We start from the raw sequence: 21,858 nt of genomic DNA on the forward strand, positions 1-21,858 counted from the left end.
TTTGGGTTGGTTCCAAGTCTTTGCTATTGTGAATAGTGCTGCAATAAACATACGTGTGCGTGTGTCTTTATAGCAGCATGATTTATAATCCTTTGGGTATATACCCAGTAATGGGATGGCTGGGTCAAATGGTATTTCTAGTTCTAGATCCCTGAGGAATCGCCATACTGACTTCCACAATGGTTGAACTAGTTTACAGTCCCACCAACAGTGTAAAAGTGTTCCTATTTCTCCACATCTTCTCCAGCATCTGTTGTTTCCTGACTTTTTAATGATTGCCATTCTAACTGGTGTGAGATGGTATCTCATAGTGGTTGTGATTTGCAGTTCTCTGATGGCCAGTGATGATGAGCATTTTTTCATGTGTCTGTTGGCTGCATAAATGTCTTCTTTTGAGAAGTGTCTGTTCATATCCCTTGCCCACTTTTTGATGGGGTTGTTTGATTTCTTCTTGTAAATTTGTTTAAGTCCTTTGTAGATTCTGGATATTAGCCCTTTGTCAGATGGGTAGGTTGTAAAACTTTTCTCCCATTCTGTAGGTTGCCTGTTCACTCTGATGGTAGTTTCTTTTGCTGTGCAGAAGCTCTTTAGTTTAATTAGATCCCATTTGTCAATTTTGGCTTTTGTTGCCATTGCTTTTGGTGTTTTAGACGTGAAGTCCTTGCCCATGCCTGTGTCCTGAATGGTATTGCCTAGGTTTTCTTCTAGGGTTTTTATGGTTTTAGGTCTAACATTTAAGTCTTTAATCCATTGTGAATTAATTTTTGTATAAGGTGTAAGGAAGGGATCCAGTTTCAGCTTTCTACATATGGCTAGCTAGTTTTCCCAGCACCATTTATTAAATAAGGAATCCTTTCCCCATTTCTTGTTTTTGTCAGGTTTGTCAGAGATCAGATGGTTGTAGATGTGTGGTATTATTTCTGAGGGCTCTGTTCTGTTCCATTGGTCTATATCTCTGTTTTACTACCAGTACCATGCTGTTTTGGTTACTGTAGCCTTGTAGTATAGTTTGAAGCCAGGTGGCATGATACCTCCAGCTTTGTTCTTGTGGCTTAGGATTGTCTTGGCAATGCAGGCTCTGTTTTGGTTCCATATGAACTTTAAAGTAGTTTTTTCCAATTCTGTGAAGAAAGTCATCGGTAGCTTGATGGGGATGGCATTGAATCTATAAATTACCTTGGGCAGTATCGCCATTTTCATGATATTGATTCTTCCTATCCATAAGCATGGAATGTTCTTCCATTTGTTTGTGTCCTCTTTTATTTTGTTGAGCAGTGGTTTGTAGTTCTCCTTGAGGAGGTCCTTCACATCCCTTGTAAGTTGGATTCCTAGGTATTTTATTCTCTTTGAAGCAATTGTGAATGGGAGTTCACTCATGATTTGGCTCTCTGTTTGTCTGTTATTGGTGTATAGGAATGCTTGTGATTTTTGCACATTGATTTTGTATCCTGAGACTTTGCTGAAGTTGCTTATCAGCTTAAGGAAATTTTGGGCTGAGATGATGGGGTTTTCTAAATATACAATCATGTCATCTGCAAACAGGGACAATTTGACTTCCTCCTTTCCTAATTGAATACCTTTTATTTCTTTCTCCTGCCTGATTGCCCTGGGCAGAACTTCCAATCCTATGTTGAATAGGAGTGGTGAGAGAGGGCATCCCTGTCTTGTGCCAGTTTTCAAAGGGAATGCTTCCAGTTTTTGTCCATTCAGTATGATATTGGCTGTGGGTTTTTCATAGATAGCTCTTATTATTTTGAGACAGGTCCCATCGATACCTAGTTTATTGAAAGTTTTTAGCATGAAGGGCTGTTGAATTTTGTTGAAGGCCTTTTCTGCATCTATTGAGATAATCATGTGGTGTTTGTTTTTGGTTCTGTTTATATGATGGATTACATTTATTGATTTGCATATATTGAACCAGCCTTGCATCCCAGGAATGAAGCCGACTTGACCATGGTGGATAAGCTTTTTGATGTGCTGCTGGATTCGGTTTCCCAGTATTTTATTGAGGATTTTTGCATCGATGTTCATCAGGGATATTGGTCTAAAATTCTCTTTTTTTGTTGTGTCTCTGCCAGGCTTTGGTATCAGGATGATGCTGGCCTCATAAAATGAGTTAGGGTTGATTCCCTCTTTTTCTATTGATTGGAATAGTTTCAGAAGGAATGGTACCAGCTCCTCTTTGTACCTCTGGTAGAATTTGGTTGTGAATCCATCTGGTGCTGGAGTTTTTTTGTTGGTAGGCTATTAATTATTGCTTCAATTTCAGAGCCTGTTATTGTTCTATTCAGGGATTCAACTTCTTCCTGGTTTAGTCTTGGGAGGGTGTGTATGTGTCCAGGAATTTATCAATTTCTTCTAGATTTTCTAGTTTTTTTGAGTAGAAGTGTTTATAGTATTCTCTGATTGTAGTTTGTATTTCTGTGGAATCGGTGGTGATATCACCCTTATCATTTTTTATTGTGTCTATTTGATTCTTCTCCCTTTTCTTTATTAGTCTTGCTAGCAGTTTATCAATTTTGTTGATCTTTTAAAAAAACCAGCTCCTGGATTCATTGATTTTTTTGAAGGGTTTTTTGTGTTTCTATCTCCTTCAGTTCTGCTCTGATCTTAGTTACTTCTTGCCTTCTGCTAGCTTTTGAATGTGTTTGCTCTTGCTTCTCTAGTTCTTTTAATTGTGATGTTAGGGTGTCAATTTTAGATCTTTTCCTGCTTTCTCTTGTGGGCATTTAGTGCTATAAATTTCTTTCTACACACTGCTTTAAATGTGTCCTGGAGATTCTGGTATGTTGTGTCTTTGTTATCATTGATTTCAAAGAACATCTTTATTTCTGCCTTCATTTCGTTATGTACCCAGTAGTCATTCAGGAGTGGGTTGTTCAGTTTCCATGTAGTTGAGCAGTTTTGAGAGAGTTTCTTAATCCTGAGTTCTAATTTGATTGCACTGTGGTCTGAGAGACAGTTTGTTATAATTTCTGTTCTTTTACATTTGCTGAGGAGTGCTTTACTTCCAACTATGTGGTCAATTTTGGAATAAGTGCAATGTGGTGCTGAGAAGAATGTATATTCTGTTGATTTGAGGTGGAGAGTTCTGTAGATGTCTATCAGGTCTGCGTGGTGCAGAGCTGAGTTCAATTCCTGGATATCCTTGTTAACTTTCTGTCTCATTGATCTGTCTAATGTTGACAGTGGGTTGTTAAAGTCTCCCATTATTATCATGTGGGAGTGTAAGTCTCTTTGTAGGTCACTCAGGACTTGCTTTATGAATCTGGGTGCTCCTGTATGGGGTGCATATATATTTAGGATAGTTAGCTCTTCTTGTTGAATTGATCCCTTTACCATTATGTAATGGCCTTCTTTGTCTCTTTTGATCTTTGTTGGTTTAAAGTCTGTTTAATCAGAGACTTGGATTGCAACCCCTGCCTTTTTTTGTTTTCCGTTTACCTGGTAGATCTTCCTCCATCCCTTTATTTTGAGCCTATGTGTGTCTTTGCACGTGAGATGGGTCTCCTGAATACAGCACACTGATGGGTCTTGACTCTTTATCCAGTTTGCCAGTCTGTGTCTTTTAATTGGAGCATTTAGCCCATTTATATTTAAGGTTAATATCGTTATGTGTGAATTTGATCCTGTCATTATGACGTTAGCTGGTTATTTTGCACTTTAGTTGATGCAGTTTCTTCCTAGCATTGATGGTCTTTACAATTTGGCATGTTTTTGCAGTGTCTGGTACCGGTTGTTCCTTTCCATGTTTAGTGCTTCCTTGAGGAGCTCTTGTAAGGCAGGCCTGCTGGTGACAAAATCTTTCAGTATTTGTTTGTCTGTAAAGTATTTTATTTCTCTTTCACTTATGAAGCTTAGTTTGGCTGGATATGAAATTCTGGACTGAAAATTCTTTTCTTTAAGAATGTTGGATATTGGCCCCCACTGTCTTGTGGCTTGTAGAGTTTCTGCTGAGAGATCTGCTGTTAGTCTGATGGACTTCCCTTTATGGGTAACCTGACCTTTCTCTCTGGCTGCCCTTAACATTTTTTCCTTCATTTCAACTTTGGTGAATCTCACAATTATGTCTTGGAGTTGCTCTTCTTGAGGAGTATCTTTGTGGTGTTCTCTGTATTTCCTGAATTTGAATGTTGGCCTGCCTTGCTGGGTTGCGGAAGTTCTCCTAGATAATATCCTGAAGAGTTTTTTCCAACTTGGTTCTGTTCTCCCCGTCACTTTCAGGTACACCAATCAGACACAGATTTGATCTTTTCACATAGTCCCATATTTCTTGGAGCTTTGTTCATTTCTTTTTACTCTTTTTTCTCCAAACTTCTTTTCTCACTTCATTTCATTCATTTGATCTTCAATCACTGATACCCTTTCTTCCACTTGACTGAATTGGCTACTGAAGCTTGTGCATGCATCACGTAGTTCTTGTGCCACAGTTTTCAGCTCCATCAGGTCATTTAAGGTCTTTTCTACACTGTTTATTCTAGTTACCCATTTGTCTAATCTTTTCTCAAGGTTTTTAGCTTCTTTGAGATGGGTTCGAACATCCTCCTTTAGCTCGGAGAAGTTTGTTATTACCATTCGTCTGAAGCCTTCTTCTCTCAACTCATCAAAGTCATTCTCCAACCAGGTTTGTTCCATTGCTGGCGAGGTGCTGCGTTCCTTTGGAGGAGAAGAGGCGCTCTGATTTTTAGAATTTTCAGCTTTTCTGCTCTGTTTTCTCCCCACCTTTGTGGTTTTATCTACCTTTGGTCTTTGATGATGGTGATGTACAGATGGGGTTTTGGTGTGGATGTCCTTTTTGTTTGTTAGTTTTCCTTCTAACAGTCAGGACCCTCAGCTGCAGGTCTGTTGGAGTTTGCTGGAGGTCCACTCCAGACCCTGTTTGCCTGGGTATCACCAGTGGAGGCTGCAGAATGGCAAATATTGCTGCCTGATCCTTCCCCTGGAAGCTTCGTCTCAGAGGGGCACCCAGCTGTATGCGGTGTCAGTTGGTCCCTACTGGGAGGTGTCTCCCATTTAGGCTACTTGGGGGTCAGGGACCCACTTGAGGAGGCAGTCTGTCCGTTCTCAGATCTCAAACTCTGTGCTGGGAGAACCACTACTCTCTTCAAAGCTGTCAGACAGGGACGTTTAAGTTTGCAGAAGTTTCTGCTGCCTTTTGTTCAGCTATGCCCTGCCCCCAGACGTGGAGTCTACAGAGGCAGGCAGGCCTTCTTGAGCTGCGGTGGGCTCCACTCAGTTCAAACTCCCCACCTGCTTTGTTTACCTACTCAAGCCTCAGCAATGGCGGATACCCCTCCCCCCAGCCTCGCTGCCACCTTGCAGTTCGATCTCAGACTGCTGTGCTAGCAATGAGTAAGGTTCTGTGGGCGTGGGACCCTCTGAGCCAGGTGCAAGATATAATCTCCTGGTGTGCCGTTTGTTAAGACCATTGGAAAAGTGCAGTATTAGTGTAGGAGTGTCCCGATTTTCCAGGTACCATCTGTCATGGCTTCCCTTGGCTAGGAAAGGGAATTATCCGACGTCTTGCACTTGGGGTGATGCTCCACCCTGCTCCGTGGGCTGTACCCACTGTCTGACAAGCCCCAGTGAGATGAACCCGGTACCTCAGTTGGAAATGCAGAAATCATCTGTCTTCTGCGTCGCTCACACTGGGAGCTGTATACTGGAGCTGTTCCTATTCGGCCATCTTGGAACCTCCTCCACGCCCAGCTAATTTTTTGTATTTTTTAGTAGAGATGGAGTTTCACTGTGTTAGCCAGGATGGTCTCGATCTGACCTCGTGATCTGCCTGCCTCGGCCTCCCAAAGTGCTGGGAGTACAGGCGGGAGCCACCGCATCCAGCCGCCTGACCCCATTCTTGATAGTATTAAATAATACCACCAGCATCCAGTTTACTGGTTCAGTCTCTTGGGGCATTATTGCGATTTTTTCAATTTCCTTGTAGCATAACATATATATGTGTAAAATTCATGTAACGTTTTGGTAACTGTTCAAATGCTGTAAAGTTCAATTTTGAGGATAATCCCCAGGTAGGGCATGGGAGAGTGATGGTATTGTGCTTGGCTATTTGCATTGCTTCTTTATCAGAAGCATGTAGGAGTCCCATCTCATTTGTGATTACTTCCTCTCTTACTATAAATTGCTAGGTGGAGTTCACTCAGGTGACAGTTACTTCTTTCCCCCACCCACCATTAGTGACAAAAATTCCGATGGAAATGTTTAAAATCTTCCATTTGGGGTCCTATTCAACAATCAGTTAATAAAGCCGTGTTGTCTTCTAGCTTCTTTCAAGATACGTAACTAGCAAGTTCATCACTGAATCTCACTTTCTCTGGGTGTTTCCTACAATGTTAGTTATCTAGTTTGGGGGGCGTTTTAGTCATTGTTACTCTTTCCCCCTCTGCCCTTGTCATTAATGTGTCCTCTGGCTGTGGATTTCCTTAGGGTGAAGGACAGGCGAGACATGCCTGAGTGGGCACAGAGCTTGGTCAGCCATGGATATCAAAGCTGCTATTTTCAGCCCTTCTGTGGGACCTGAGGGTCCGCGGAGGTGCATCCTGGGCCATCACCATAGGGTCAGGGGTTCAGTGGGACACTAAGAACAGGTGGGCTGCACCCTTTCTTCCTTCAACCACAGAGATCCAAAAGTTTGAATTTCGTTAGTTTACTTATTTTATTTTTAAATTTTAAATCACAGGTATATTGATGTATAATTTACGTACCATAAAACTCCCATGTTGAAATTGTACAATTTGATGATATTTGCTCTATTCAGAGTTGTGCAGCTGTCACCAGTCTGTAATTCTGGAAGGTTTTCCTTACCCCACGAAGAACCCTGCACTCACCGCCAGTCACTCCCCACATCACAACTCCCCCAGCCCCAGGCAACCCCAGCCTACTTGTTGTCTCTACACATGTACCTGCTCTAGACAGTCCGTATACATGAAGTCATATAACGTGGCTTTTTGTGCCTGGCTGCTTCCACTTAGCATATTTTTTGAGGTTCATCCATGTTGCATATGTCAGCACTTCCTTCCAAAATTGCTGAATTAGATTCCGCTTTAGGGATACACCACATTTTGCTCACCCATTTATTAGTCGGTGAACATTTGACTTGTGTCCCCTTTTTTGCTGTTGTGAACAATGCTCCTGTATGTATGTGTACAAGTTTTTGTGTGAACATATGTTTTCAGTTCTCTTGGGTATAGAAATAGAATTGTCTGCTGATTTCTTTTGAATGGGTGTTTTGCTGTGAGATTTCATGGAGAGGGAACATCTGGAGAACCTAACGTAGTCAGTAAGTTTTTGTATTACTGCCAAAAAGGCCAAGAAATGAGTCACCGGGAATTTCCTAAAGACATGTGCTTAGTTCCCTTCTATTTGCATTTAGTTCACGCGTGTTTTATTTTTCTGCCCCCACGCAGGAGAGGAGCTGCCTTTCTCTTCGAGACATCACGTCCAGCTGGCCCCAGTGGCTGCTCATCCTGGTGCTGGAAGGCCTGTGGCTGGGCTTGACATTCCTCCTGCCAGTCCCTGGGTGCCCTACGTAAGCGAACCCCTGGGGGTCATCCCTTGTGCATGTCCTGTTCTGCCCAGTCAGAGGTTCTGGGCTTTCACAAGTCTCGAGTCAGAGGAATTCTCTTTCCCTCTTCCTTCTCCTTTGAGGCCTGCTTTGCATGGGGAGAGGAGATTGGCACGTGTCCAGAGTGATTTCCCTGTGGGTGGTGTGAGGGTCAGCTTGAATAGAAATCGGGCCTCCCACCTTCATAGTGTGGGAGCAGTTTGTCAGTGAGCGTGCATGAGCCAGAAGGACGTTTTAGCTGGCTCATGTTTGGGGCTCTCTGAATTGCGCTGCATACATAGCCAATATAAACCATGTTTTTTTTTTCTTTTTTTGGAGATGGAATCTTGCTCTGTCGCCCAGGCTGGAGTGCAGTGGCATGAACTCGGCTCACTGCAACCTCCGCCTCCCAGGTTCAAGCAATTCTCCTGCATTAGCCTCCCGAGTAGCTGGGATTACAGGCGCACACCACCATGCCCGGCTAATTTTTGTATTTTAATAGAGACGGGGTTTCACCATGTTGGCCGGGCTGGTCTCAAATTCCTGACCTCAGGTGATCTGCCCGCCTCGGCCTCCCAAAGTGTTGGGATTACAGGCGTGAGCCACCGTGCCCGGCCTGAGGTTTTTTTATTCTTGTCCCTCTGTTCGCCCTTCTGAGGTCTTGTCATTTACATATGCTTTTCACCTTCCTAGTGGTTATCTGGGTCCTGGGGGCATTGGAGATTTTGGCAAGTATCCAAATTGCACTGGAGGAGCTGCGGGCTACATCGACCGCCTGCTGCTGGGAGACGATCACCTTTACCAGCACCCATCTTCTGCTGTGAGTGAGACTCGAGTTCGCTTAGAAGTGGAACTCAGGCTTTCAGAAGTGAAGGAAAGTAGAAAGAGCCAGCAAACTTTAAACCATGCCCATTTAAGAAAACACACTGAGAACTGATGCTTATTTGAAAAGTCAGCTAACTTAATGACTTTAGGGATCACTGTATGGCAGTGTGTAAACATTATTTTGGATTTTAAAGTGAGAATGTGGAGCTGGACACAGTGGCTCACACCTGCATTCCCAGCTACTCGGGAGGCCAAGGTGAGAGGATTGCTTGAGCCCAGGAATCTGAGACCAGCCTGTGCAATAGTGAGACCCCGTCTCTGTAAGGAAGAAAAAAAAAAAACAAACAAACAAGTGAGAATGCATTGTGTAAATGATCATAGCACAGTGCTTTTCTGTACGTCTCAGGTCAGATTTCCTGGCAGCAGACCCTGAGACAGAGGGTCACATGCAGGAAGTTGATCAGGCAGTCCTTGCGGGGGAATAAAGGAGGCAGGACCGTGCAGAGGGAGAAGTTGACCTGCACTGTAGCCCCAACAAAGGCCCCAGCCAATCTCGGGGGCACCGGGGTGGCGCTGCAGAATTGTTCTGAATTGAGGCAAAGGTTTGGGCCCTTCCTACCCCTGGATGGTGCGGAAGGCCCTCTGCAGAAGGCTGATCCCTGGAGAGGCAGCTCTCTTTAGTCAAGGGCAGATCCAGAAGAGGCACCTGTCTGAGAGCTGTGGTCATGAATACTTCCAGCAGCTGGAGGAATGAAGGTTTTGTGCTGAAAGGGTTGGAGGGCTCTGAGGGTGTGTGACAGCACCTAATTACACTGTTCATTTCCAGATTTCTACAATTTCTGCAGTAACATTTATTTTATAATAAAAAAAGAAACATATTTAAAAATGTTATTTGCCTTAAAAGAAGATAGGAAGCTGTTGTTGCTACAGTAGGGTTGACCAAAAAGAATAAATCTGGAAATTAGGAAGGAACCGTGCATTGCATTTGAAGCTGGTCAGGAAGGCGTCATGTCACAAGGCCTGGGGCCAGCGCTGTTTGCTGCCCCCGCTGCAATCACAGTGGCTGCTGGACTGTGACTTGTCCCTGGAAGTCTCTGTTCCCTGCTGAGTGTCCACACTGCACACTTTCTTAGCCGGAAGCATTCTGCCTGTTATCCCTATAAGTTGGCAATGAATTTCTGCAGCAAAAACAGAAAACCATGACATACTGGAGTGTATTCAGGTTTGTATTTGGTCTAGGAGCTGTTTGTATGTGTTTTCAGATCAGTGAGTGAGTGCTGCCTTCTGCTTCTGTTTGTTAAGGTGCTTTACCACACCGAGGTGGCCTATGACCCCGAGGGCATCCTGGGCACCATCAACTCCATCGTGATGGCCTTTTTAGGAGTTCAGGTATTTGTTCATTTCATTAGGTTACTTTTTCTGACAATTTATGATATTTTATTCACTCATTTAAAAACCATTTCATTAAAATAATTGGAAGCATATTCTCTCCTGTGCTATGGGCCTAATATATTCTGTTATCTTTGACAGATTGTGCAGAACCAAAAGTTACTGAAATTCAGCACATTCAAGTAATTAGATATAATTCTTATATTCTCAAAAAAATTCTTATTTATATGGCTTATCTTAGCACGGCAGTTTCTAGATAAAAGGTTTCCCTTGCCAAGCTGCAGTGGCTCATGCCTATAACGCCAACATTTTGGGAAGCCAAGGCAGGAGGATTGCTTGAGTCCGGGAGTTTGAGACCAGCCTGGGTAACATAGTGAGACCCTGTCTCTACAAGAAATTAAAAATATTAGCCAGGCATGATGGCACACACCTGTAGTCCCAGCTACTTGGGAGCCGAGGTAGGAGTATGGCTTGAACCAAGGAGGTTGAGGCTGCAGTGAGCCTTGATTGCACCACTGCACTCCTGGCTGGGCAACAGAGTGAGACCCTGTCTCAAAAAAGAAAAAAAGGTTTTCCTGATGGAGTGTGCAGAGTGTGTGGGTGTTGGTAACATTGGGAAGTCACTGTGTCATTTGTCACACTTCTTTCATGTACACTCATATTAGTCTGTGTGTCCTGACCTAACAAAATACCCAAGACTGGGTAATTCATAAAGAACAGTAACACTGCAGGTTCATTTGTCTGGTGAGGGTCTGGTCTCTCCTCCCAAGGTGGCAACTTGATTGGGGCATGTCCTTCAGGGGGGACAAATGCTGTGTCCTCACACGGTGTCCCCACCAGCTGGTGAAAGGGCAGAGACAGGACTTACTGCCTCAAGCCCTTTTCTAAGGCCATTCATGAGGGTGGAGCCCTCACGCTGCATCCCGTGAATGGGATTGTTGCCCTTATGAAAGAGAAGCCCCAGAGACCTGCCTTGCCTCTTCTACCATGTGAGGACAGAACAAGAAGTCGCCATCTATCTGAAAACAGGCCTTCACCAGATACCGAATCTACTGGTGCCTTGATCTTGGACTTCCCAACCTTCAGAACTGTGAGAAATAAATTTCTGTTTTTCAGAAGCCAACAAAAAAAATTTTTTTTCTTCTCTGTGCTATCTAGTGGGACAGTCCCTAGCCAGGGTCGCTGTTGAGCATTTGAGATGTGGGGAGTGTGACTGAGGAACTGAATTTTAAATTTTACTTAATATAATTTTAAATTTAGATGGTCACTTGTGGCTAGTGGTTCGGCTGTTGGGTAGTGCAGATCTGAAGCATACACAGGTGACCCTGGAACACCTCGGGGCATGGGGACACTGTCCCCCCATGCAGTGGAAAATCTACAGAGGACTTTTGACTCCCCCAAAACTTAAACACTAATAGCCTGCTGTTGACCCAAAGTCTTACCAATAACATCAACAGTTGATTCACACATATTTTATATAAATATTATATACTGTGTTTTTACAATAAAGTAAGCTCAAGAAAAGAAAATGTTATTAAGAAAGCCATAAGGAAGAGAAAATCTAGTCCTATTCATTAAGTGGGAGTGGATCATCATGAAGATCTGCATCTTCATCATCTTCATGTTGAGTATGAGTAGTAGGAGGAGGAGGAGGAAGAGGAGGAGGAGGAGGAAGAGGAGGAGGAAGAAGAGGAAGAGGAGGAGGAGGGAGTAGAGGAGGAGGAGGATGAGGGTGTGGATGAGGAGGAGGAGGGGGTGGACGAAGAGGAGGAGGAGGAAGAAGAGAAGGAGGGTGTGGAGGAGGATGGGGGTGGAGGAAGAGGAGGAGGAGGGGCTGGAGGAGGAGGAGGGAGTAGAGGAGGAGGAGGAGGGTGAGGGTGTGGATGAGGAGGAGGAGGGTGTGGAGGAGGAGGAGGAAGAGGAGGAGGGGGTAGAGGAAGAGGAGGAAGAGGAGGAGGAGGGGTAGAGGAAGAAGAGGAGGAGGAGGGTGTGGAAGAGGAGTAGGGGTCGGTCTTGCTGTCTCAGGGGTAACAGAGGCAGAAGAGAATCCGCATATAAGTGGACCTGCGCAGTTCAAACCTGTGTTGTTCAAGGATCAGCTGTACATTTTGGTGATGAAATAATTTTGTATTTAGAAATACGGCCTTTATCTCTGTAGCACTTTCTAGTTGATATTGTGCTTTTCCGTATATTCCGTATATTCATGTAATCCCTACATACACTTTCTAGGTAGATCACTGGAGCGGTCAGTCCAGTGGGGAGGCTAGGAGTGCAGACCGGGAGCCACGCTCCCTGGGTTTGTGTCCAGCTCTGCCACTTCCCAGCTGGGTGACCTCGGGCGTGTGGCTGACTCCCTCTGTGCTTCAATAGCACCTACTTCAGAAAGGTGTTGCAAGGATTGAATAAGTTAATTCATGTAAAGTTCTAAGAACTGGCACATAAAAAATGTTGATTAATATTAGCTATTACTATAAATTATTTTTAAAGCTTCTTATCCTTTGATGTTTTCAAAAATGAATACCTAATTTCAGAGGGATTGTATGTGAAGTCTATATTTCACTGTTTTTAAATGTTTCCCTGCCTCCCCCACCCTGCCTCTGGTTCCACCCTGTCCTGGTCCCTCTTCCTAGTGCTGCCCAGACTGGGTCACCAAACAGGCCTGTCTGACGGAACCCTTGTCACCTTTGTGGAGAATTCTCTTTGGGCCCTGCCTGGAAGTAAGAGCCACGGAGCCTGCCCAGGCGCCCCTTCTCCTCCTTTCCCCATGACCTGGGCTTCTGCGTTCCCTGCAGCAGTGGAGATGTGGTGTGGCTATCATGCTTCCCCCGAGCTCTGTGCCTGCTGCCCCATTCTGCTCAGGAGCCTCTTCCTGCGGGGACCCTCTGGTGCTCTGGCCTCACCTCTGTGGCTCGTCCTCTCTGATGCCTCCTCCTCCCCAGAGAGGGCGTTCATCTCTGGTCCCATGCCCCTCTGTCAGTCTCCACTAGTCAAAGGCAGGGGTGATGTTTCCCGCCTCCCTGTAATCCCAGCACCTAGTAGCGCGCCCAGCAAGTGAATCTCTTTGTCGGGTACTTAAGACAGTGGATTAATATAAAATAAAAATATCCCTTTGGCGATTCTTTTGGTCACACTGTGTTATCTCCTCCAGGCAGGAAAAATACTATTGTATTACAAGGCTCGGACCAAAGACATCCTGATTCGATTCACTGCTTGGTGTTGTATTCTTGTAAGTAAGCAGCATTCCTCGCTAAAATTCCTTTCCTTCACATGTATAGATATTTAAAAGGAATAAAATGTTTAGCAACACTGAGCTAGCCATTGTCACCACATGGCAGCAGGTACCATTTTCTTCACTTGAATAACAGAGAGGAACAAATCTTTCCACCTAAATGCACAGATTTATTTTCTTAGGAAAATGTCTTTATCAATAAGGCAGTGTTTGCCATCAGATAGCCAGGAATGCCTGAAGAAATGTGAGGTATGGGCTCTGTGTGGAGAGGCGTATCAGAGAGACTGGGCAAATCAGACCAGGTTGCAGACATCAACTTCCAGATTATATGGGAAAGAGAGTTGCAAGGTTCACTGTTTGTTCATTTCATCCTGACCGCAGCCATGCCTCCTCTTCAGAGTCACTGTCATTTAATCAGTAAGCTTACCCTCTTCAACTCAGTAGAATGGTGAAGATATTTTGGGAGAATATTTTTCAGTTCATACATTTAAAAAAATATGTTTCCATTTAAAAGAGAAAAATATAAGGCACAAGTTTCAGCCCTCTCTACGTGATTAAATAACTAATATATATTGGTGTTGAAACCAAGTGTTTTCTGAGATAATAATATAAAATGTTAACATCCTTCTCTTCCCCATTACAGGGGCTCATTTCTGTTGCTCTGACGAAGGTTTCTGAAAATGAAGGCTTTATTCCAGTAAACAAAAATCTCTGGTATGTATGGAAAAAGCATGATTTTATGGATGACTGTTCATGCTGAAATTGGATTTGTTCCGTACGAGCACTGAAACGTCTCCTCCACCCCTCCCAGGTCCCTTTCGTATGTCACTACGCTCAGTTCTTTTGCCTTCTTCATTCTGCTGGTCCTGTACCCAGTTGTGGATGTGAAGGGGCTGTGGACAGGAACCCCATTCTTTTATCCAGGTAAGTCACCTCCAACCTCAAACAGAGCTGGGATGGTGACCAGGAGGCAGGCCCAGGGACCTCTGGAGCATCCTTGGTGCTGGGGTCTTGAGCCACTGCCCTAGCGGCAGGTGTCCAAAAGCCAGGCTGAGGGAGGAAGCAGCAGGGCCCACATTGTCCCAGCCCACACCAGATGTCACTGGCCTGCTCCAGAGCAGTCCACCCCATTTTCACCGTGTAGGTTGTGGAGTCGTTGTATGACAGTTTGTGACTCCACCTGTTTCTTCAGGCTATACCAAATTGTGAAGGAGCGGAAATGATTCAGGGCACATTATCCAGTTTCTGGTTCTTTGTTTTTTTGAGACAGAGTCTTGCTCTGTTGCCCAGGCTGGAGTGCAGTGGTGTGATCTCGGCTCACTGCAAGCTCCGCTTCCCAGGTTCACGCCATTCTCCTGCCTCAGCCTCCTGAGTAGCTGGGACTACAGGCGCCCGCCACCACGCCCAGCTAATTTTTTGTATTTTTAGTAGAGATGGGATTTCACAGTGTTAGCTAGGATGGTCTTGATCTCCCGACCTCGTGATCCGCCCGCCTCGGCCTCCCAAAGTGCTGGGATTACAGGTGTGAGCCACCGTGCCCAGCCTCTGGTTCTTAATAATGGTGCTATGCTTGCTTTCTTAATATAAATCCACTACTATAGAGATTGTGCATTAGAAGAAATATCAAGAGGTGATATCAAGGGATAAATGGAATGATTTAGATGCAGTTCCAACCGAGGACTTAGAAACACATCAGATCATTTCAATGCCTCATTTCAGTCCTTTGATTCGAGGAATAGTTACATTCTTTGGACCTCAGATTTTCTGCCTAGAAAATATAAGTTATTAATAATAATTTTAGCTTTCCTTTCAGATTTAGTTTTCAAGAATTGTACTGTTATAAAATGAATATTATCTAATACCTTTTTTGTGTTTTTGAGACACAGTCTTGCTCTGTCGCCCAGGCTGGAGTGCAGTGGTGTGATTTTGGCTCACTGCAACCTCCGCCTCCCAGGTTCAAGTGATTCTTGTGCCTCAGCCTCCCAAGAAGCTGGGATTACGGGCACACCCCACCACGCCCGGCTAATTTTGTATTTTTAGTAGAGACGGGTTTTCATCATGTTGGCCAGGCTGGTCTCGAACTCCTGGCCTTAAGCGATCCACCCGCTTTGGCCTCCCAAAGTGCTGGGATTATAGTCGTGAGCCACTACACCAGGCCTTTCAATAATTTTTGATATGGTTTATATTTAAATACCTAAGATATGCATTACTTATTTTTGGCAGTAGCCAACAATGGAAGTGCACACTTTCTGTTTTTTCATTGAACTGGTTTCAAGAATTAAATAGATGGTCAGATGTGACTCATCTGTGAGAAACATGATCTTCTGTATGTCTCTCTCCTTAAGGAATGAATTCCATTCTGGTATACGTCGGCCACGAGGTGTTTGAGAACTACTTCCCCTTTCAGTGGAAGCTGAAGGACAACCAGTCCCACAAGGAGCACCTGACTCAGAACATCGTCGCCACTGCCCTCTGGGTGCTCATTGCCTACATCCTCTATAGAAAGAAGATTTTTTGGAAAATCTGATGGCTCCCACTGAGATGTGCTGCTGGAAGACTCTAGTAGGCCTGCAGGGAGGACTGAAGCAGCCTTCGTTAAAGGGAAGCATTCATTAGGAAATCGACTGGCTGCGTGTTTACAGACTCTGGGGGAAGACACTGATGTCCTCAAACTGGTTAACTGAGACACGGCTGGCCAGAACTCTGCCTGTCTATTTGTGACTTACAGATTTGAAATGTAATTGTCTTTTTTCCTCCATCTTCTGTGGAAATGGATGTCTTTGGAACTTCATTCCAAGGAGATAAGCTTTAACTTTCCAAAAGGGAATTGCCATGGGTGTTTTTCTTCTGTGGTGGGTGAAACAATCTGAGGTCTGGTTCTTGCTGACCTTGTTGCCCTGCAAACTTCCTTTCCACGTGTACGCAAACACCAACACGAAATGCCATCACTCCTACTGCGGCTGCTATGAAGCTTACTGGTTGTGATGTGTTATAATTTAGTCTGTTTTTTTGATTGAATGCAGTTTAATGTTTCCCGAAAGCCAAAGTAATTTTCTTTTCAGATATGCAAGGCTTTGGTGGGTCCAAAAAATGTCTATCACAAGCCATTTTTTCCTTTTCCTCTCTCGAAAAGTTAAAATATCTATGTGTTATTCCCAAACCCTCTTACCTATGTATCTGCCTGTCTGTCCATCATCTTCCTTCCTCCCTATCTCTGTGTATCTGGATGGCAGCCGCTGCCCAGGGGAGTGGCTGTGGGAAGGGCAGGTACTGTCTTTGCCTGTGGGTCCAGCTGAGCCATCCCTCCTGGGTGATGCTGGGCAAGACCCTTGGCCCGTCTGGGCCTTGGCTTCCTCACTTGTGAAATGAGCGGGAAGATGACTCTCAGTTCCTTCCACCTCTTAGACATGGTGAGGTAACAGACATCAGAAGCTTTTCTGAAATCTTCAGAAGAAATAGTTCCATTACAGAAAACTCTTCAAAATAAATAGTAGTGAAAACTTTTAAAAACTCTCATTGGAGTAAGTCTTTTCAAGGTGATCCTCCACAATGGAGGCAGCGTTCCTACTTGTCATCACACAGCTGAAGACATTGTTTCTTAGGTGTGAAATCGGGGACAAAGGACAAACAGAGACACACGGCATTGTTCATGGGAGGCATCGTCACCCTCCTGGGTGTTCTGTGGGAAGTTCCTGTGTGAGGAAAACGTGGCCACAGGGTTGTGCTGTACCCACCCTTCCCCGGCGAGATGGCCCTCGGCCTGTGCCGCTGCTTCCACCCTCGCCACTCCATGGCAGCTTTTGGTCTGTTTCCGGCTCTGCCCTCTGCCCTGAACTCTCATCCGGCTTGTACCTGCCTGCTGGACCCCTCCACCTGGAGGCCAGCCCATGTCTCAGGCCCAGCCCTAGCCTCTTCTCCTCAAATTCTAAGTGTTTTCTCTTTAGGTTTCCCTGGCTTTGTGAATGGATCATGTGTCTCTAGGTATAAACCTGACATCATCTTTCCACCCAGCTTACCTCCACCAGATCTCCCAGTTCTGTCTCCATCTTCCACCTGCAGCTGCTCTGTTCTCATGGTCACTGCTGCATCACTGAGTCTGGACCCTTGTTATCATTTTCAAACTGGCCTCCTTCCCTCGTTCCCCACTTCTTAAAGTCACCTGTCCATTGCCACCAGATTAAGCTTTCTCCAGCCAGATCACCTCTCTCTGAGAAACCTCCATTGACATGGAAACACCATTGTCTGGCACACATACTCACATACTCACCTTCCCGTCTTGATCCCCACACATCTTTCCAGCCTCCCCTCCCACTCCACTCCCCGCTCCCTCCTCCACCTCCCCATCCTCTTGTCTCCCCTCCCCTCTGAATCCAGCCCAGCGGGGCTTCTCCTGCCTCCATCACATCACAGAAGTACCTCCTGCTTCTGGTTTTAATTAGAGCCTTCCCCGATTACATTTTCCTCTGAATTTTTTCCTATCTACATTTGATCTGTCATGTTTAAACCCCCTACTTCTAAGGGACCTTCTCTAATCTCTTATCCTCATCCCCAAATAGTGTTTTCTTCCTCTGGGTTCTTACAATGTTGGTATCAATCTCACAGCATTTAGTGCTTCCTGCCTGGTGTGACAGTTACCTGTGTGCATGTGCAATTTCTAATTTCCCACGCTAGACTGTGAGCTTCCTAAGGCAAGAATCATGCCCTGTTGGTTTCTGTATTCCTCATGGTGCCAAACACAGTGCCTTGTACATTGCAGGCGCTGAATAAACATTTTTAAAGCAAAGTGATGTGGATTTTTAAAATAAATATTTAAGTGCTGGTAAGATGAGCATGTATCCGGGGTGCCCATGAAATGTTCTTGGGGCCGTGTGGGGACAGTCGTCATTCCTCCTCCTGCCACCCTTTTCTTGCAGTGAGTCACTGTGGATGGTCCCAGCTGTGTCATCCCAAAGTTCAGCAGGGAAAGCTGAGCTGGGCCTCTCCAGGTGAGTTTTCTAGAAGCATTTCTCAAACTGTGGGTTACATCAACTTGGGCGTCTTGAGCTGTAAGGAAGGAACTCCGGAGTCAGCTGGGCTACAGGGGAGCTTCTCTAAGTCCTGCGGGAGGCCAGACCCAGCCTGAGCTTGCTGTTAGCTAGCGGAGGCAGCTGCTGGTGGCCCAGGTGCTCGACACCAGGCATCCCCTCTCCTCCCACGAAGGGTGTGCCATAATCCCCTTCAACAGGAAATGCTTCCCAGAAGCCTCTCAGCAGCCTCCCCTCCTGTCCTATCAGCTAGAAGCGCCTCGCTTGTCCCAAGACCAGCAGGGACAGGGAACTGTCTGAGCCCGTGGCTGTGTGGAGGAAGGCGACCCCCAGCACAAGATTGGTTTCCTTTGGGAAGGGAAGAGGGAGTGTGTTGGGGTAAGGGGTAGAGCAGAGGAATGGTCAGGGGGCAACAACCGCTGACAGCTGCAACAGGTGCATGGCATCTCACAGGGAGGCAGGGAGGTGCGAGCTCCTAAGTAATGGAGCAAAAAAATTCTATTCTGTAGAATGGGGAGAGAAAATGTGACATTTTAATTTTTTTTTGCATTTATATTCCTAATTCCTACTTATAATAAAGTGAATATACTGCTGCTGTAGATCATAAAATGTATCTTTTCCATGGCCAACAAGGGGCATCTTTTATAAATGCATAATAACCCAGTTTGTATCAAAGGGTATCGACTTAAGTGAAATTTCAACATGCTGTTACTTTTTCCTTTTAATGTAATTCTGTTTTCCAAATAAATGGGGGAGACAAATGGACTTTGAGTAAATTTCTTAGCATATCAAACTGCCTTTCACAAACAGATCTTTGTATGGATTGTAAGAAGACTAGGAGTAACTGGGTGCAGTGGCGTGTGCCTATAGGCCCAGGCACTCGAGAGGCTAAGGTGGGAGGATCCCATGAGCTTAGGAGTTCGAGGCTGCAGTGAGGTATGATTGCACAACTGCATTCCAGCCTGGGTGACAGAGCAAGACTCTGTCTCTAAAGAAAGAAAGCAAAACAAAATTAGGGATAGAGTTTTAAAAGTGCTAAGCAATACACCATATAAGCCATGACCCTATTAATAATGAAGCTTCTGGCATAATTCCAGCTTTTAAAGTCTTTATCACACCTCTTGGTAAACTTTGAAATTAAGTGGGGAAACTTACCAGTTACATATTTGTGTAATCTATCAGTTTTCACTAGAATGTAGTAAGCCAGCATTTTTCTTTTAGTAATAGGTTTCTGTTGAGCATTCATTTTAAAATTGTTCTTCAAGCTACATGCATTTCCAAATTCAAAGTGGATGGAAATGCTTGGCCAGGCGTGATGGCTTACACCTGTAATTCCTGCGCTTTGGCCAAGGTGGGTGGATCACTTGAGGTCAGAAGTTCGAGACCAGCCTGGCCAACATGGTGAAACTGCTTCTTTACCAAAAAATACAAAAAGTCAGGCATGGTGGCAGGCACCTGTAATCCCAGCTACTCTGGAGGCTAAGGCAGAGAATTGCTTGAACCTGGGAGGTGGAGGTTGCAGTGAGCTGAGATCACGGTGCTGCACTCCAGCCTGGGTGACAGAGCAAGACTCTGTCTCAAAAACAAAAACAAAAACAAAAACAAACTAACAAAAAACAAAGTTAATGGAAATGCTAGATGTTTGCATTATGCCATAAAATGCCTCAGACTTCATAAATGCCTTATCTAATTGTGTTTGTCAAAAGACTGTAATAGGCAAAATACGCCATCACCTGCTGGCTGTTCTTTCCAGAATTCCATCCAAAGTGCTAGATGTGAGGACAGCTGTCTTGCCCACTGTCAGGAGGAGCTTGTGGCTTCCCACAGTGTCCATTACCATTTGCGGTTCGCTGGAATCCTACTCTGACTACTGGAAATTTTTCTGTAGAAATCAGTTCTTTTTCTGATTTTCCACCTTTCATGGTCAGCTGTTCTTGTATTTTATCGTATATGTAGTCACACCTATACTTCCATAAACGAGAGTTTCTATTCTGATATTTGGTCACAGTCTGAGTGCCATTTGGCTACAAACTGGTGCCTCCCTCTCCCTACATCCTATGCGGCTCTGTCCAGGTCACAGCTGGTTGAACAGAGGTACAGCCCGGCAGTGTGACAACCCCAGGTGATGCTTTCCTGTCAAAGGACACTAAGAGGACACTGGCCACTAACACTGTCACAGCAGGGAGGTGCAGCGTGAATGGAGAGCAAAGACTGGAGACGTCTTAAAGGGCGGGGTGCGTCACCGAGGAGGCACTGAGCGGGATGGCTGTCCTTGTGACCACGCCACCTGGATTCTGTTCATTGGCGTTGTCCGGGGGAGAAACAAACCGTCTGTCTTTGTAATAGGAGGCAGCGATGCAAGTTGTAGGAAGACGCCCACTGAATTGTGGCTTGCACAGGCAGGAGGGCCCTGGCGTGAGGGGTGGCCAGGGAGAGCCCAGTGAGGGACGCAGCTCTGGGGCCCCGCGCCCCTGGAGGTTGCCCCGGAGGCAGGGCCTCGACCTTGACCCACAGGGCTGGGTGGGGCTGAAAATGGGCTCCCAGACCAGCGCGAGGAGCTGCGCCCAGGACTAGCAGGCGGTTTGGCCGCGGCTGCAGCTTAGCGTCTGGGCCACGCCAGGCAGGCTCCCGGAGCCGTCCACTGCCCCCACCAGGAACGTTCCGGGCTCTTCTGCTGCGCGCGGAAGCAAGTGAAATCCAGCCTCAAAGACTCTGATGGAAGAACACCTGCGAATACCGCACCCTCTAGGCGTCCGCCACACCCCACGGCCCCCCAGACAGGGTCTTCCTTTGTTGCCCAGGCTGGAATGCAATGGCGCAGTTATGGCTCAATGCAGCCTCGACCTCCCTGGCTCAAGCCATTCTCTCGCCTTAGCCTCCCAGGCTACAGGCGCGCCAACACGCCTAATTTTTTTAAACTTTTTTTTTTTTTTGGTCTAGCGACGGGGCTCACTCTATTGCCTAGGCTGGTCTCAAACTCCTGGACTCAAGCGATCCTCTGGCCTCAGCCTCTCAAAGTTCTGGGATTTCAGGCATGAGCCACTGCACCGGCCCTTGAGACTTTTGACCTCCGTGCCCGCCCCTCCGGAATGCCCACCCCAGCCAAACTCCTCTCTCTCCCCCAGCTGGTGGCTGGGGCACGGCCCTCTCCAACACCTCTGCCCCTCCGCTGTTGAACTTCACATCCAAGTTTATGTCACTTCTCTGTGCCCAGGCCATCGGATGGCCCCAGCTGACAGTGGCATCCCGTCCCTACAGTTTGGGGCTTCACCCATATTCACAAAGGACCAGGGGGGTAAGGACCCCCAACCAGGCACCCACGTTGGTGAAGGCTCCCCACTTCCTCCATCAGAATCCACCGCTGGGGAACCCTGGCCATTCGCGGGAGCTCCCAATATTCCCCAGTAGGCGCCCCGCCCAAACTACATCCCTTCTCTCCACTAGACCTGGGCTACTCTCTGGGAGAATGAAATGGCCTCTGCCAGACGGGGACTCACCCAGGACACAACCCCTCATCCAGTTGAACAGACTGCGTATGTCTTCTAGGCTCAAGGAAACCTGACTTGCTGGGCCTGGGGCCCTTAGGCCTGCTCTTATTCAGTATTCATAAGAATCAGCAAAGCGTTTCATAGAGTCCACAGATTCATGCAAAAAGAGGAGAAAAGCACAAACACAGCAGCACACATGCACAAGCACACACACATGCACACACATACATGAATACACACAAGCACAATGCACAAACATACACGTGCAAACACAGACAAGCACACACACCACACACAAGCATACACATACGCATACATGCACAAGCACACACATACATACGC

The 21,858-nt window shown here is 45.9% G+C and overlaps 1 protein-coding gene and 1 pseudogene across 5 annotated transcripts in view; both read left to right on the top strand.

Annotated features, from left to right (window-relative positions):
- The window catches only part of HGSNAT (heparan-alpha-glucosaminide N-acetyltransferase), a 60,043-nt gene extending 41,250 nt beyond the window's left edge, over positions 1 to 18,793 (top strand). For 2 of the 5 annotated variants that reach the window (XM_034966035.3, XM_034966036.2), the window contains 8 exons: positions 7,425 to 7,546; positions 8,255 to 8,381; positions 9,689 to 9,775; positions 12,406 to 12,492; positions 12,924 to 13,001; positions 13,648 to 13,718; positions 13,816 to 13,928; positions 15,350 to 18,793. In XM_034966035.3, coding sequence (XP_034821926.1) covers positions 7,425 to 7,546; positions 8,255 to 8,381; positions 9,689 to 9,775; positions 12,406 to 12,492; positions 12,924 to 13,001; positions 13,648 to 13,718; positions 13,816 to 13,928; positions 15,350 to 15,531 — 867 coding nt within the window. In that variant the 3' untranslated portion in view covers positions 15,532 to 18,793. Of the gene's footprint in view, positions 1 to 7,424; positions 7,547 to 8,254; positions 8,382 to 9,688; positions 9,776 to 9,916; positions 9,958 to 12,405; positions 12,493 to 12,923; positions 13,002 to 13,647; positions 13,719 to 13,815; positions 13,929 to 15,349 lie in introns of those variants that run through there. The other 3 variants (XM_034966037.2, XM_034966038.2, XM_063607181.1) reach the window with 2 other exon arrangements.
- On the top strand, positions 16,753 to 18,793 carry LOC103786896 (uncharacterized; annotated as a pseudogene).
- Positions 18,794 to 21,858: the final 3,065 nt, after the last annotated feature.

This window comes from Pan paniscus, chromosome 7 (genome assembly GCF_029289425.2).
Source record: "Pan paniscus chromosome 7, NHGRI_mPanPan1-v2.0_pri, whole genome shotgun sequence".
NCBI lineage: Eukaryota > Metazoa > Chordata > Mammalia > Primates > Hominidae > Pan > Pan paniscus.